Source organism: Delphinapterus leucas, chromosome 5, assembly GCF_059928025.1.
Source record: "Delphinapterus leucas isolate spDelLeu-1000000601 "Yukka" chromosome 5, BTC_Dleu_Yukka2, whole genome shotgun sequence".
Lineage (NCBI taxonomy): Eukaryota > Metazoa > Chordata > Mammalia > Artiodactyla > Monodontidae > Delphinapterus > Delphinapterus leucas.
This window is the reverse complement of record NC_143133.1, coordinates 72,045,800-72,063,638: the sequence shown is the minus strand read 5'-3', so window position 1 is coordinate 72,063,638 and position 17,839 is coordinate 72,045,800. Positions and strand designations below refer to the sequence as shown.

General features: G+C 40.4%; 1 protein-coding gene across 1 annotated transcript in view; it reads right to left on the bottom strand.

Moving 5' to 3' along the window:
* Positions 1–3,647: 3,647 nt before the first annotated feature.
* SPATA18 (spermatogenesis associated 18) overlaps positions 3,648–17,839 on the bottom strand; it is a 28,597-nt gene continuing 14,405 nt past the window's right edge. The window contains exons 5-11 of the mRNA XM_022567136.3: positions 15,159–15,254; positions 13,302–13,556; positions 11,332–11,614; positions 9,683–9,841; positions 8,678–8,853; positions 6,092–6,215; positions 3,648–4,288 (exon numbers count right to left, since the gene is read on the bottom strand). Of these exons, the coding sequence (XP_022422844.3) occupies positions 4,031–4,288; positions 6,092–6,215; positions 8,678–8,853; positions 9,683–9,841; positions 11,332–11,614; positions 13,302–13,556; positions 15,159–15,254 (1,351 nt within the window). The 3' untranslated portion in view covers positions 3,648–4,030. The remainder of the gene's footprint in view (positions 4,289–6,091; positions 6,216–8,677; positions 8,854–9,682; positions 9,842–11,331; positions 11,615–13,301; positions 13,557–15,158; positions 15,255–17,839) is intronic.

The window sequence follows — 17,839 nt, the reverse complement described above, 5'->3', positions numbered from 1 at the left end:
ACAGAAAGAACAGTATTCATCTTGAGAAAGCAACATTCCATTATAATCTTGAATGTGAACTTTTTCAACAGTACTTCACAGTGAAGAAATCAAGGGATAGACATTCAACTTAAAATCCATAAATGGTACCCTTAGCTTTTAGCCTTGAGTTTAAGTGTTTTTAGTCAGATGGAGTTCTTACGCGGTCTGAGTTTGTAAACAACCAGGTGGAATAGGTAAAGGGTGTGTCCCAGGAAGCTTTTATATTTCACACCTACATTAAAACTGCCCGAAATATTCCCAGGAGATAAACACAAGGTAATTAACAGTTATCTCCAAACTGGCTTCTATCCAAATCACAGCTCTGCATTTATGAAGCAAGAGAATTCTCTCAAGTAAGTAACTTCAACAAACAGTGCTCAACTCAGCCACACTGGGCACTTCACAGTAAGAAAAGAGAAGCAGGCCAATGAACTATATTCTCCTAAATCATCACCACCTACCTTTAGCCTGAAGTCACTGCCATGCTATAAGTTCCCCAACCTGAGACTAGGGCTGTCTTCCAAACCCCCAAAGAAAATTAAAACACCCCAGATTGTTTTCCAGTTAAAGCTAAAACCAGCAATTATACTATTTATGATCAGCTTATAAACTGAAATGACTCCTCTTGTCTTTTGGACTCAGCACGGTAAAGATTTTCCACTTTAGTTCTTGTAGTTGCTATAAAAGAGCCTCGTATTTCAGGATGAGAATCCTGAACCTGTGTAATGGACTTTGCTTCAAATGAATATGATCCTAAATACCTAGGCAATTGGTTTTTTTGTTGTTTTTTGCTGTACGTGGGCCTCTCACTGTTGTGGCCTCTCCCATTGTGGAGCACAGGCTCCGGACGCGTAGGCCCAGCGGCCATGGCTCACGGGCCCAGCCGCTCCACGGCACGTGGGATCCTCCCAGACCGGGGCACGAACCCATGTCCCCCGCATCGGCAGGAGGACTCTCAACCACTGTGCCACCAGGGAAGCCCTAGGCAATTGTTTTTTATCAAATTAATGGAATCTGTATCTATAAAATAAAATAAAATGCGATATATCTGAAGTTACAAATGCACTAAGCCAAAACATTTAACTCTCTGTGTGAAGTGATACACAGAATTGCCTTTTCACATTATTTTAAGTGAGGTCTGAGGCAGACAGCAGGCAGGTGGAGGCACTGGGTAAGTTGGCCGTGGCAGACGTCCTGGGCAGAGGAACATGGCTGGTGGTTTTAAAACCCTAGGGAGAAAAGTAAACGGTTCATTATTATGGTCCATTTCCTTTGGGAAGACCTAAAAGAAAGGTGGATGGTTAATCTAAGTTTACATCAATCAAATCTCTCCATGAGAGCCTCTTCCGGTGTCACCCACGGCACCTGCTGTGGTACCATCCGTGAGAAGGCCCAGAAATAAAAGGTGTGAAGTGGAGGTGAGAAACGTTCTCCAAGGAGCAAAATATTCACTTTGCTGCACGATGCTGAGCTCTAAAAGCAACAATAAAAATCAGAAACTTTGTTCCATCTAGACCATCCGACTTACTTGGCAATCCACACCTTATTGGAGAAGGACTCCGGCTTCGAGATATCTGGAAAATATAAAAGTGTAGTGCGAATTACACAGTAGATGGAGCTCAAAGAAAGAATCCTTTTGATGTTTTTTTCCTAAAACCAGCTAAAGAGTTTATCTGAAGCAGTTTAGAACTATGATGGTTTCCCCCTAAGGTTGAGCGCTGTGATTCCTTTTATACTTCCTGAAGTAAATGGACACTCAACTTAGCTTAAATTATATTATTAACTAAAAGCTGAGCTCCGTGGCCTAGTTGTTTATTGGTTTTTGTTGCTGTGGTTGTTTTTAGTGGTTTCTAAACACTTTGAGACTGGATGCTCACTGGCCATACTGAAGTCTATGCTTTCCAGAAAATACTTACTATTATTATTAATTAAAGCTAAAATGATCCAATACTCTCTGGCACATCCTTTATATGAATTATGTCATGTGTCCAAAATGCTGTCCTATTAAGGAGGGTCACTGGGAAGCCAGAAAAGAGCCATTTTTCAAATCTCACCTTTGCTTTCACTGAGGAAAACCTACCCCCATACCTACAAGCCTGCGATGGCTCGGAAATAACTGACCACAATTATCATTCTTGCTGTGAGCTTTCAAGCACTTTAGATAAATAGACATTAACAAAGATGGAAGCTGTTCTAGATATGAGGTCTCAAACAAGTCAACCAGATTAACCAAAAATGTTTGTACCGGGCTTGTCGTAAAGAGATGATGCTGGAAAGGGACAGGATTTTAGCAGCAGTTTCACCTTTGAGCATCTACTTTAGTCTATCAAAAGCTTAAGTTTGCTCTCCCTGGGCACAAAGTAGGAAAAAGAGAGGATGGGTTCAAACATACACAGGTACTTATTACAGAGGGACATTGCCCATTGCTAAGCTTTCCAATGAGGGCCCAGAGTTAAAATTTGCCATGGCTGTACGTGCAACAGGTGTCTAATATGGCTATTTCTTCTGACAGAACACTTCCTCTTAGAATGAGCATTGTGATTCTTCCAGTATAAAACTCATAATATGTCTTTTTCATTTATCAGCCCATTAAATGTACTCTCCTTTCACTTTTTCCTACTGTGAATACCTATTTGGCAATAAGGATAATTAAGTTATATTAAAATCAGCAAGAGCTAAAGAACTGTGTCTGACACATGGCTTTCCATTCTCAGGCCATTTCTTTCATGTGGATAGTCGTCCCCAGTTTCCCAGCCCACAAAAATTCTGCCAGATCACATAACAACTCCACCGTGAACTAAATCCAGAGGGAATCTCAACCTCCTCCGACAGCTGTAACATTCAGTTACTTCGTTGAAATCATACTGATCTTCCTATATTGAAACCCATTCAGGGAAGAAACCATGTTTTAGTCATTTCTGTATCGCTCACACACACATACACACTAGCATCCAACCGATAATGGAAAAAATGTTTGATAAGAACGTTATCAGGGCTTCCCTGGTGGCACAGTGGTTAAGAATCTGCCTGCCAATGCAGGGGACACGGGTTCAAGCCCTAGTCCAGGAAGATCCCACATGCTGCAGAGCAACTAAGCCCGTGTGCTACAACTACTGAACCTGCACTCTAGAGTCCGCGAGCCACAACTACTGAGCCCGTGTGCTACAACTACTGAAGCCTGCATGCCTAGAGCCCGTGCTCCACAACAAGGGAAGCCACCGCAATGAGAAGTCTGTGCACTGCAACGAAGAGTAGCCCCTGCTTGTCCCAACTAGAGAAAGCCCGCATGCAGCAATGAAGACACAATGCAGCCAAAAATAAATAAATTTATAAAAAAAAAGAATGTTATCAAACATAATGTTTTGTTGAGAGGGGTTTAGAAGTTTAGGGCTAGAGTTGCATCACTAGAGATAATTTCAGAGAAGTTGCCTTCTCTACCACTCTCCCTAAAACAAGTTTGAACAAATATTTAAAGAATTTTTATTTGGAGGAACAGCAAATTGTTAGCCTATATGGTATCTTAACATGTCTTGGTCTAGATCTGTATTCAAAAGACATTGACTAAATATTATGTGTTGAATGAATGAACAGTGGTGAATCATAATAATGTTAGTTTTTAGGGATATTATATCCACAGTTTTCAGAGATGTTTTTGCTGTTATTTTTTTCTTTGATATATGTGTTAGTAATCCTAAGGATGAATACACAGAGACTAATCTTAATTCTTCCTACTTGGAAGTTTGGAGGAAAATTAAGACCTGCAATGCCCTTTATACAGTATTAAAATCCAGACCATTTGAGCAATTTCTCCAAACTCATACAAGAAGTTCTAGAGATACCAGAGACTGATGTGTGCAGAGATCAGTTGACTAAGATATCCTATTCTCTGCTCAGGAGACTCATAGCTAATAGCCCATTTTCATTTAAAGATAAAAATAAAACACGAAATAACTGAAGTCTATTATTCTTTCAACTAATGAAGAAAAAATCTACCTCTGCTTCCTTCTTTCTAGAATGATAAATTCCTTAGCCAAGGTAGTATAAAAATCAATCTGGGGTGATTGTAGTAGGTTCTCTTTCTACCTACAAACTTATCATCGCCTCTTTTATAGGTGACTGTGGACAAAAAAAAAAAGTCAACCATAAGATGATTTTGTGTAAAAATGATTAGACAGATACATACCGTGCTTAAACTAATACGGCTACGAGGGCAGATGGGACTTAAACTCCTGCTTCGACATCGACTTAGAGATCGCACTGAATTCCACTAGAAAAGGAGAAAGAGAAAAATAGTCAATAGTTTGTGAAAGCCCAGGTGGCTTAAAACAATACTCATATCCCATAGAACGAACAAGAGGTTTTCCTGATATGATTACGCTTGCCCATTAGTGGTCGCCAGTATAAGTACACTCATTTGCTATAGCTGCCCAATATTTGACAATAGCTCTAGTGTACTTCTCAAATAAAATCCCATTACAATGAACTTTGGGATATTCAGATTCATGATGCTAGTGGAACTTTGTTTTGATGAGTAAACTGTTAGAAATTACATTCAAGTTTGCAAGTGTTGGAGAACGTAAGCTCCATCTGGTCAGGGATTTGTGTTTGTTTTGTTCATTGCTGAATCCCCAGCACCTAAACACAGAGCTTGGGTCATAAATAACTATTGAATAAAATGAATTAATGAATAAGTGAGTGAGTGAATCACTACTGTGGCCCACCTACTGTCCAACTAAGTTAACGAACAAAAAGAAAATTTTATTTCCTATAATGAGATTTTACTAGTCAAAGTCTTCTCATCAATTCCCGTCATTCAACCCTTTCCCGGGTTCTTGCTTTTAGGGCATTTTCTTTGTTTTAGGAGTTTAAGCTTGGGTAAATATTGGTGACATACTGGAGGGGAGAGAAGAAGGAAGTTAAAAGGCATTGCTATTTGATGGAGAACATAGGAATAGTGGCTATTTCCTCTCCCTCCCCTCCACATTGCACTGCAGACAGTTTACAAGAGTTCCTTAACAGAGGGTAATTGTTGTAAGGGCAAGAAGCACGTTTTATGAGTTCATTCGTTGTAGAGCACGTGCGATTGCCAAGTCAACGCAACCCAGTTTCTATGGGCTCAACTCTTACAGCACAGAATATTTTCATTGAGATACTTTATGCTACAGTGGGATGTTTAAGCTTAAGTTCTTAAGTTCTTTTAAATACAGTACTCCGCTTCTCCACTTCATGTGTGAAAAGCTGCCATGAAGCGCTTCCCCTATCCTCCAGGTCAAAGAGAACAGGAACTGAGACCACCCAGATGGTGGCTTTGCTCTGGACCTGGGAGCTCCTCTCCTGAATTCACTTAACTTCTAGGAAGGGCAGGGTAAAACTCCATAATGGGAACACAATATAGACTATCCAAGCACCCGTAGCAACCAGTTCCAACATCCTCTCCCCACCTTAACACACACACTTACACACTTGCATACCTAAGACTCCATTCTGAAGGCTGTCCAATTATTTAACATGTTCAAAACATTCTACGGCCAATGTATATAGGAAGCAACCCTCCAAAACTGATTGGCTCTTCTCTCCCCACCTCCTCTGCCCTCTTTTTCTCCATCCCTCCCCTCCCTACACATCGTACCAAGGAGAGAAAAACAGGACACATTCATCATATTCCAAAATACAGAACTATCAGTAAAACTTGGGCCAATTGTTTTCTGACAGTTAATCGATCACTTTTAAATGCTTAGAACTGTAGAGGGCCTCTAAAAGTTGAGCTCAAGGGGCTTTGCCCTTATAATAGCATAATATTTCTAAGACAAAGGGGGCAAATAGGACCAGTTCTATCTTGTAAATAAAGCAATAAACAAAGAAATGACTGCCAGGGAATGATGAAGACTCATGGAAGAATCAAAGAAAAGAATCTGTTCTTTCCCAGCCAGTCCCTTTCCTCTCCTTTGTACGAAATCTTATCAAATAACCCTTTATGAACTTCTTTTATAGAATCTCTGGGTTTATAAATGTTCTCGAACTTGTGAATCAAACACTTGGGATGAATTGTCATTATGCAAGGCCACCATACAAAAGCCCCTCTCCTGGTGACAGCTTCTCCCTTCATAATGACACAGTCATTCTCCATGAGAGCAGGCCACACGTGATAGAAGACCAAGGGAGCCGTGAAATCGGAGTCATAGCTTCGACGGTACCTATTTTAAACACCCAAAAGAACAAGAAAGAGAAGATAAGCAGTTATGTAACCTAACTGGGAGGGAAGCGGACCTCAGTGTAAATTCTCATCTTTTATTCTGCTCACACTTAGATAAATATGGATCCTCATTCTATTATTAAAGAGATAGTTGTGGGCTCCTAGAATAGGAACCACTGATAACAAGGACCCGACATGCACTCACTAAAAACAAGTCATGTCATAGAGAACAGACTGGTGGTTGCCGTGGGGGAAGGGTTGTGGGAGGGATGGACTGGAAGGTTGGGGTTAGCGGATGCAAACTAGTATATTTATTTATTTTTTATTTTATTTTATTTATATATATATATTTTTTGCGGTATGTGGGCCTCTCACTGTTGTGGCCTCTCGCGTTGCAGAGCACAGGCTCCAGACACGCAGGCTCAGTGGCCATGGCTCACAGGCCCAGCTGCTCCGCGGCATGTGGGATCTTCCCGGACCAGGGCACGAACCCGTGTCCCCTGCATCGGCAGGCGGACTCTCAACCACTGCGCCACCAGGGAAGCCCCAAACTAGTATATTTAGATGGATAAACAACAAGGTCCCACTGTAGAGCACAGAGAACTATATACAATATCCTATGATAAACCATAATGAAAAAGAATATTTTAAAAAGAATGTATATAGAGATATGCATATGTGTAACTGAATCACGTTGCTGTAGAGCAGAAATTAACACAGCATTGTAGAAGTGCAATGTGCTATCACTGCACGATGGAGCCACCCCAACACAATACTGTAAATCAATTATACTTCAATTTTTTTAAACTGACAAAAAAAAAAGTCATGTCAGACTAGTCTTGTTCCTTCTCAGGATTACAAGAATTGTAATTCATGGAAATGCTAGAGACAGAGACCATCTAAGTCCCACAGGCAACGTATAAGATTTCTCATGCTGGGGACTTCCCTGATGGCGCAGTGGTTAAGAATCCGCCTGCCAGTGCAGGGAACACGGGTTCGAGCCCTGGTCCGGGAAGATCCCACATGCCGCGGAGCAACTAAGCCCGTGCACCACAACTGCTGAGCCTGCGCTCTAGAGTCCGTAAGCCACAATTACTAAGCCCGCGAGCCACAGCTACTGAGCCCACGTGCCGCAACTACTGAAGCCCGCGTGCCTAGAGCCCATGCTCTGCAACAAGAGAAGCCACCGTAATGAGAAGCCCGTGCACCGCAACGAACATTAGCCCCCGCTCACCGCAAATAGAGAAAGCCCACCCGCACGCAGCAGCGAAGACCCAAAGCAGCCAAAAATAAATAAATAGATTTATTTTAAAAAGAAATTAAAAACAGAATTACCATATGATCCAGCAATTCCACTTCTAGGTATTTATCCAAAGAAAACTAAACACTAATTTGAAAAGATATATACACCCCCATGTTCATTGCTGCTTTATTTACAATAGCCAAGATGGACATCTAAGTGTTCATTGATGGATTAATGGTTTAAAAAGTTGTGGTATCTATACAATGGGATACTACTTCGCTATTTAAAGAAAAGAGAATGAAATCTTGTCAAGTGAGACAACATGGATGGACCTCGAGGGCATTATGAAATAAGTCAGACAGAGAAAGACAAATGCCATACAATCTCACTTATATGTGGACTCTAAAGCAAACAAACAAACAAAAACCAAGCTCACAGATACAGAAAACAGATTAGTGGTTTCTGGACATGGGGGCAAAATGGGTTAGGGAAGTCAAAAGGTACAAACTTCCGGTTACAAAATAAATGTTATGCAGACGTATAATTGTTAACAATATAGTTAATAATACTGTATTGCAAATTTGAAAGTTGCTTAGAGAATAGATCTTAAAAGTTCTCATTGGAAGAAAAAAAAGTTTTGTAACTATATATGGTGACTGATGGTGATAATCATTTCACAATATATACAAATGTATAATCATTATTGTTGTAGACGTGAAACTAATACAATCTTGTATGTCAATTATACCTCAATTAAAAAAAATTTTAAACAATAAAAAGCAATATATGTCTGTATTTCTATAGCACTTTTTTTTAACATCTTTGTTGGAGTACAATTGCTTTATAATGGTGTGTTAGTTTCTGCTTTATAACAAAGTGAATCAGCTATACATATACATATATCCCCATATCTCCTCCCTAGCACTTTTCTTTTAAAGAGTTCCAAACAGACTCCAGGTACTCATTAGTTCTCCCCAAGACCAATATGTTCAATGGAAATCATAACATCACCTCTGAAGCACATTTGACCTAGAAGGAAAATGACCCCAGAAGAGGGCCCTGCCCTGTAGTACAGAGAAGTATATGGCTGGGCCTGAAAATCAGGTAATGTCTGTTGATTTCCCCACCCAGAGTTCTTTTCCCTAAATTGTTCCCAGAGAATACAGACAAGATAATTTATTTATAAAGAATCCCTTAGCTTCTGCTCCTATGTCTCTTACTTGCAATCATTAAAAATTTCTCCATCGGCCCCAAATGCAATGTCGAGGGGTGGGTCTAAAGTCTGCATTGCAAAGGCAATGCAACATATCTCCTGGATGAAGTTACTGAGGAGGCAAAAATCAACTTCAGGAGGGAATGAAATCTTGGGATTGACATTCATGGCTCGGATCACATCCTGAAAAACAAAAAGATGGCATCACCTTGTTACCAACCTGTGAAATACACACTGACAATCCTAAGGACGTTATGACTGCTGGGAGGGGGAAAGAGCATGTGAGTGAAAACAAGGTAAACTAGAAGAGAAGTGCATGTGCTGAAACAGAGAAGGAGGAAAGATGACAGAGGACAAATGACATACTAAAGGCCAAGAAAGTCTCCATAAACAAAAAACTAAAGCAAAAACACTTAGTAGCTTTTATTTATTATTTCCTTATTTTTCTATTCTGAGCAAGTTATATAATCGCCAACACAGGACTCTGACTTGTTCATAAACTATAATAATAATTATAATAGCTTGCTTTTATTGAGAGTTTACTCTGTGCCAACTCTTGTGCTAAGCAAATTACCTGCTTCCTTTCATTTAATCCTCTCAAAAACTCTATGGGGTCATGACCATTGTTGCTCCCATTTTAAGATTAGAAAACTAAAGCACAGAGAGGTTAAGTAAATGTGCAAGGTCACACAGCTAGTAAGTGGCAGAACCAGGATGCAAATCCATAGCTATCTTTCCCAAAATCATTGCTCCTAAGCACTATGGTATTCTATCTTCCAATCTTAAGAGCCTGCCTGAAGAATAAAACTAGAAAGCTCAAAATATTTTCCTCATAATATGTCTAAGAAAGAAAGAGCCAATAATGACTGGTTCTACAAAATATATTGGATGCTCATTCCCGCCCTTCCATTACATAGATGCAACACTAAGCTGGATGGATTTCTGAGTTATTAGTATTCATTATAAACAGCAGCAGCAGCAAACCAGTCCCAATAAAAGACCCAACACTTACATTAACACTGCTTTGGGAATCATATAGATCAAGATGACAAATGATATAATCCAAGACAGCATCCTCAAAGTCATTTGACCCTGCATAAGACGGTGTCAGCGATTTCCTCACACGGATCTTAAAGTGTCTGAATGCTGTTTTAGCTACATGGAACGCCTCCTGCACATAAAAGTACAGCAAATTTATCTGGTGGGAGGAGGCAGGTAAAGAGGTCCAAAGCAAGGAATGAAGAAAGAATGCCCAACAAAAATTCAACATCATACTTGACTTCTGGTAACTAAACCCATGGTCAAAACTACTTTTAATCTGGGAGAAAATACATATCTAAATTTTGGAAAGTACATAAATACATATAAGACTACCCATATTCACTAATTTCAAGACAGTTGACCACTGTTCTGGTAATCCTGATTGCAAGGAGCAGGACAATGCAGGCATTCAAGGAAATAAAATCACCTGTGGTTACATAAATACTTGAAATATGCTAGTTGATGCTTTGATCCCACAGCAACATCATACTACTGGTCAAGAAATAAGAGAAAATTATCAATCTAGTGGTCACGTCATACATAGACACATATCAAGCGTCTTGACATGTTTCCTGGCATATATTAATTCAACAAATATTTATTAAATGCCTGTAATATAGCAGGCACGGGGAAAACTCAGTTATGCATGAAAGATATAGCCTCTACAATTACAGAACTTTAACCAACTCAGTACATGATTCTTAATTATATAAATTATATATAAATTAAATAATTCTTAATGATATAAATTCTTTTTTCTGTAAAAAGCCAGATAGTAAATATTTTAGGCTTTGCCGGTCACATAATTGTCTCTGTCTTTTTTTTTTTTTTTACAGCCCTTTAAAATGTAAAACCATTCTCATATGTTAGCTCTTGGGTGGTATTTCTCTTAGAATTACAGATCAGGGCCAGATATGGCCCAGGGGTCACAGTTTGCTGACTCCTGATATAAATGAATAAATATAGGATAAAGTCCGGTAGATTCTGATAATTCTGCTCTCACACCAATATTTTGTTTTGTTTGTTAATATTTAGCTGTTCTCATTACAGACTCTTAGTATCTCCGTATGGTACCCACAGAACAAATGCATTTGCTTTGGATTTTGAGATTATATATGAGCACTTTTTAATCTTGCCATACTCAAGTGGTTAGCAGTTCTAGTAACTACTCTTAGTTAACTAAACAGAAGAGTGAACACAATCACAGCCTTTTGATTTTTCTAAGAAGGGAAGGTAACCAAACAAATGATAGCCCTTAGCAATAATATATCCGTTGTGCGTACATATACCCATATTACAATAGAAGATCCAGCGCGAATCAACTTCGTATATACCCATCTGAGATAGTCCTACATTTGTGGATGCTTCAACAAATGTCTGGTCAAAATAGATATTAACATATATGAATAGTTATTGAGTGTGAAAAATAATTCATCGCAAATATCTGTAATGGAAGGCAGGCAGGGAGGGAGGAGACAGATGGAAACCCACCCTCCTTCAGTGACCTCAGGCCCTACCAAGTCTTTTTTAAGCCGTCTTGTTCAGTTTACCCAAGCACTGCCTGGCCGCAGCGCCCTTGGACCGCGGAAGTGCAGCGGCGCGCGCGCGAGGCTCACGTACCACTGCCGCGATGTAGATGATCCGCTGCACCGTCTCGGCTTTGTGGATGCAGCGCCGCAGCAGGCACTGCGCATCCAGGCGGGTCTGGGAATAGGCGTCGTTGAACCGGGACAGCAGGGCGGCCTTGCGCGCCACGCTGGACAGTTTGGCGCGACTCGGAGACGGGCTCCTGACCTTCGCGACCGCGGTGGAGAGGCTGGTGGACCGTCTGCGGCTGCGGCTGTGACTGCGGCTGCGGCCGCGGCTGCGAGGGTCAGGGCTCGGAGACCGGCTCCTGGCGGACCTGTTGGTGAACAAGAATCAGGCAGGGAAGCGCTCTGATTCCCTTCACTCTCTTGTTCCTAGACTCGGCTGCTTCTCTCCCCATAAACCAGAAGCCATGGGAACAGGGAGAGCAGCTCCCTGTGAGAGACACTGTGTCACCATAAGGCCTCAAATAGGACCACAAACAAAAAACAATACTCTATATTTGCCTGGTGCATTAGAATTTATAACACACTTTTACTCACTCAGCACATCAATTTATCCTTCAAGCAGCCAGGTAAGGTTAGCATTGATTGTTGGCCCTTTTACAGATGAAGAAGTTGAGGCTCAGAAATGCTAAGAAGGCTATCCTAGAGTAACACAGCTAGCAAGAGCGAGAGTTAAATAAAAAGTCAGATTTTCAGTATTTCTTACCCCAACCTTGGGCCACTAACACATCACTGAGCTTTCTGGTATAAAATGAGATGAACACTGATTGAACAATGAGAAAGAAATTCTGTGTTCTCCTTCCATAGCAATGGAACCGTTTGCAGTCATTTTCTCCTCCGCAGGTCCTCCATTTTCACCTACATAATTTGTGCCCTATTTCGGGATGGTGGGGAGGTTATCAAGTGAGCTAATACATGTGGAAGTACTTGGTGAATCGAAAAGCATTCCATCAGTGAAACGTATATTGCTACCAAGTACAAAGTAAATGATCAGACTAGCTAGTCCAAAGGGAATGGGCCACCAAAAAGAGAAGTTTTGTAGAAGGAACTGTGGGGCAAAAGGTAGTACAAAGCAGACTCTCCGAAGGTGGAAAGGGAAAAAAAGCCCTCATTTATAGTGTTCGCCAGTTTCCATGATGCAACAAATACTCTCACCATAGCCAATTTCAAACTATCAATGTGACGTCACTGAAACCAGAGTTGGGTAGAAATGCACAGAATCAGTTCCCAGAGCTATTACAAGTTGGCACTCGCACAACACTGATGGAGTGACTCCCCAAAATGAAAGCCTAAGGTGACATTTAGGGGAATGGAGAACAGGGTTAGGGGTGGCTTTGATAGCCTGAATCTGGGCACACTGTGGGGCTGGGGGGGGGGGGGGAAGAGAGGAAGTGTTAGAAAGAACAAGGAAAATGCAGAAACTCCAAAGAGAGAAACACTCTACTTTGTCCTCACTGAACATTGTCTGAATGACCTGTCTTAACGTTCTGTCCATCAGTAGAAGGGAATTTCACATTCCCTTACCTACTCATTCCATCAAACAAAGTGAGATGTAAAAAAGGCAATACCGTGTGAAATGACAGTTGGTCATCCTGGCGAGAGAACTCCTAGAACTCAGAGAACAGGACCCTCCCCCTTTCATGGAACAGTCTTTCAGCATGGGTACCGCCTTTTGCATTATAGGCGCTCAAATCTGGTATCAAGACAAAGAACCTTCCTTTGGCATGTCTTAGTTTCATTCCTTAAGCTTCAATGTCAGTCCGAAATTAATTAGTGCCCAAGTATTGTCAATCCACGAGGTATTTTCTCTACGGAAGGGTGAAGTTAGAGAAAACAATCCCTCTACAATTCAAAGTTTTCCATATTATTGGGGTTCGCGCTCAGGATATCATTTTATTTTTCTTTTTTCTTTTTCTTTTTTCCTTTTCCAAGCCAGGCTTTTATCACTACCTCAACAAAAGGAGCTTAAATGAAAAGATCTGTGAGAATGTGTCAGACCTTCCTTGGAGTACAGATTTTTCAGCGGACAGAACAGCTATCTTGTCCTTCAGCGTTCGGAGCTGTTTCTCATAATCGCATATCGCTTCTGTCTTCCTCTGGTCTACGCTCCACCTGTCCGCGCCCATCTGCTCCAAGCCCTGGGGCTCCGAGCCCCGCAGCTCCTCTCTCCTACGCTCGGAGCCCCGCTTCTCTGAGCTCCTATGCTCTGAGTGTCTGAGGCGAGATTCCTCCTGGGCTTGAAGAGATGTAAGCCTGAACAGAAAAAAAGGTTTGAAAGAAAAGAGAGAAAGGGAGGGATGGAGGAAAGGTAATAAACCGCAATTGGCCTACTTAAGGAGGCTGCTTTATTTAGTGTGCCGTTATTGCCCTGGGAAACTCGGATGGAAATACAGGGGATCAAACACAAATGAACAAAGAGCAGAATTGCCAGGGTCAGGGTGCCACATCATGTCTGTAGCTTGCATGGAAAAAGGCTCCTGAAGAAAAGATAGGCATGCAAATCCTCTAGCCAAAGCAGAGTGGGCAGAGTCATGAAGTCTTTGCAGAGGCAAAGCAGAGACATACTATTCTACGTTGGACGGCTTCACTGCACAAAACTCTGGAAGCCTGTGATCTCCAAAACCTAGTCCAGAAGCTGGTCAAAGAGATAATCTATTCTCACTAGCTCTTCTATTCTCTGAACAGATGGAATGTGGGGGGAAACTGCAGTGGAAATTGAGTAACATCCATCCACACCACCAAGCAGAAGTGTGGACCTACGAAAATAATGTACTACTATGGAAAGGAGTAAAGCTTTAGAAATAAAACTGGCATCCTCATTAATAAAAAGAAGTAGGGCCATCATACAAGAGAGCAAAAGCCATAAGAAGAGAACATGCTGTGATGAAAATAACAATGGTGTAAGAAGAGAAGGGAAGGCGTAAGATTAAGAAGGATGTAGAAAAGCTAAAAATGCAATAGCAGAATTAAAAGCTGCCCTAGAAACAGTAAAGAACAGAATTGGTGCGATAGGGAATTGCTGAGTAATATGCTCAAAGAATTTGAGAAGCTATATCAACTAGGAAATGAGATTAGTGCTCCAAGCTAAAATTTATGGATGTTCCTGAAGAAATCAGAACAATTGGAACATGTATTAAGGCAATAGAAAGGTATGTACGTACGTATGTGTGTGTATATATATATATATATATATATATATATATATATTTTTTTTTTTTTTTTTTTTTTACTGCAACTCCCATTTGCTCTTTTTTGGGGAAAAAAAAATCAAAGTTAAGATTGAAAAAAGTATACCCTTAAAGGATCAGTGTTTATTTTCCCCTTCTAGAAATTTATCTTTAGAGGATAATCTGAAATTTAAACTAAGATTGACCACAAAAAATTATTTCCAATGTTGAAAATTGGCATCAAAGTAAATATTCCATGTTAGGGAAATACCCAAATGAGGAAATATGATGTACCTATTTAAGACTAAGCTCTGCTTTATTTTTTCTTAGTAATAGAGAAAAATAACGTTGAATGAAAAAATGGGGTCCACAATTGTATACTTACATTTTGTTGTCTTAACTTTATTTTTAACGTACTAATTGGAAGAAATAGCAAATTGTGACAGTAACTGGCTCTGGAATTATGAGGGCTAAGGTTCCTTTCTACCATGTTGTACTTTGAAGATTTTCTATAGTGGGTAAGTACTGTTTTGTAGTAAGAAAAATATATAAAACATTAATAAAAACATTGCTGCCTTTCATCTTTATGGACAGATTCTTTCGTATTGTAATGGAGCACTAAAAAAAGCTAAATTCAGGGGTTAATCAGCAACCTGCAATAATCCTGTCATTTTTTTTTTTTTCTTACTGCTTTCTTAGCTGATTTATTTCCCCCTCTGCAGTCAGAAGGGATATGGCCGATCTGTTCTTGGTTTCTTTAAGAGTCTTTTCAGTTTCAGCCATACTGTAAGAGAAATCAGTAACTAAAGACAGATTTTCCAAAATTGGCAGACTTTCTAAATCAAGGCATAGGTTCTGTTGGGAACTTTTGCCGTATGATATAAATTCAATATACACAACATCGAATTATAAGACATCTACATTCAATTAGATGATATTACAAATATTATGGCACACTAGTATGCAAAAACATGCTAGCATCTTTCCTCGATGTCAAACACAAAGAAATTACAGAGCTACTACCTCTAAAAGACTAGGTAATAATTACTGGTATTAGAATGTAAAAGACAAACTTGTTCAGTTTCTCCTTCTCACCCTCCTAATTCATCTGCTCTAATTACACCGAATCCCCAGGTTGCCTCTCTATAAAATCTCCATTTTTCTGTAATATACTAATACCTATTCTTATTACTTTGCACTGTAGAGTTGCATTTGACTTAATTTTCCCAGATTTACTAAATATAGAAAAATTATTTGCCCGCCTATAAAAAAGTCCTCCACAATTACACTCGACTACCAAGTACTTCGTGTCTTCCTGCCTCTGACTTCCACCACTAATTGAGCACAGTTTTCCTGAGTTTTCAACTAGCTTAGTCCTTGTTGGTTTCAAGGACTCTCCTTGTTGTAGACAAATCATAATAAATCGTACTATTTCTTTAGGAAATGAGAATGTGATGGATGCCATTGGATGAAGACCAATGGTTCTCAATGAGGTTGTCCTAGTACAGTGAGAGATTGTGGATTGGCAAAGGTTTTTGGACTTCTCTGACCTTGCACCCCTGGAACACCAAGTATCTTCCATCACAGTAGTTCTGAAGCTAAGAGATTGCAACTGCTATCCAAACTCACACCAGTCTTCCTCCCTACACTTGGATGGAAGCATGGAAGGTCAAACACTGGCCTCCCCTATACAGTGAGGCAGACTGAGAAATAATGGGATGGCAGGATCCCTATCAATTCCGCACAGGTCTGATGAGGCAATGCAGGAGGTGGTGTGCGTTTCCCCAAATTCCATCTCATCCCCTTCTCTTCTAACAAACGCCCACTCATCCAATGAGTGCCTCTCCAAAGGCCACACCTGACTCTCAAGAAAAGTTTGTCTTCCCTTCTCCTGAGCTCCTCCGACACTTGTTCACATCTGTAATCTCATTACAAACACACTGTGAACTACTTGAAGGCAAAGATTTTATTTTATTCATCTCTTTATCCCCAGCTCCTAAAACAGTACCTGTCATATAGATGTTTTTAAAAAACGGAAAAACTGAATGAATGAATGCATGAATGAAATGTCTGAAGTCTAAAATAAAACCAGAGGAGCAATAACTTCACGATAGGGATGCTGGCTATTGTAAGGAAATTGCTGTGATTTAATTTCAATGTGAATATGTTATAGATTTTTTAAAGTATATATGGGAAAATGAACATTTTTATCAAGAGAAAACAGTGGAAAATTAAAAGAAGAAAAAAGACCAAGAAAGAAACAGGAGTGTGAACAGTAATCAGGTTTTTTTCTCTCGAGACATGGCATACATGTGTGAGCACATATATATACAAGCAAATATACATGCAAACTTGGCCCCCTTGGATGATATACAGAGAGAAGAAAGGAGATACCTTCATGTGACAAGCATTGTTTTAAGCAGGCTAACATATTTATTTTTTGTTATGGATTTATTCATTCATTGAGCAAGTTATAGAGAATTTACAATGCTAGATGCTGGAGATACAAGTGTCAGAATAGCGATACAGGACAGTAACCCTTTGGAGCTTCCAGTCTACTGGATCATAAATATTCACACAAATTTTTCAAAGTTCCAACTTGCAATAAGTGCTATTCTTAGATGATTGTGAAAGAGAATTAGAGGAGAGGGAGAGGAAAGACCATTCAATGTATAGTGGTCGCAGACTCTGAGAAAGTCACATTTAAGCTGAGACCTAAAGGACAAGAAAAAAGCCAGCCATGCCAAGAGCCAGCAGAAGACTTCCATTTCTCTGAAAAAGCACAGGCAAAGGCCTCGAGGTGAGGAAGTAGACAGAAGACTAGGAGAACTTGGCATGAGATGAGGGTGGACAAGAGGTAGGGTCAGATCACGCAGGGCTGGGAGAGCCCTGGGAAGGAATTTAGAATTTTTTTCTAAGTACTAAAAGAAGCAACTAACAGCTTTTAAGCCAGAGGGTGACTTGCTACAATAAAAGTATATCTATATTTGCTGTGTGGAGAATGAGTTGTAGTACAGCAAGAATGGACCCAGGGAAGCCAGTTGGAAGGCAACTGGCTGAGGCAAAAGGTAACAGCGACTTGAATGAGGGCAGTGGTAGTAGAATAGAAAGGAGCATGTGTGGGAGACGTTTAGGAGGTAGATTCCACTGGATGATCTAATAGATTGGATATAGCAAATGAGGACAGGTGAGATTTCTAACCAGAGTCCCAACATAAAATCCAGCAGTCTTCCCTCGTCTAGGGCTCGTCAAACCTGAGCAGACCTGTCCCCATTCAGCACTCTATTGGAATTTGCACCTTTGCAACTGAGTCACAGCTAAACTGGTCTCCACGGGGTTAGACATGGGAACCTCCTGGGGTGGGCCCCT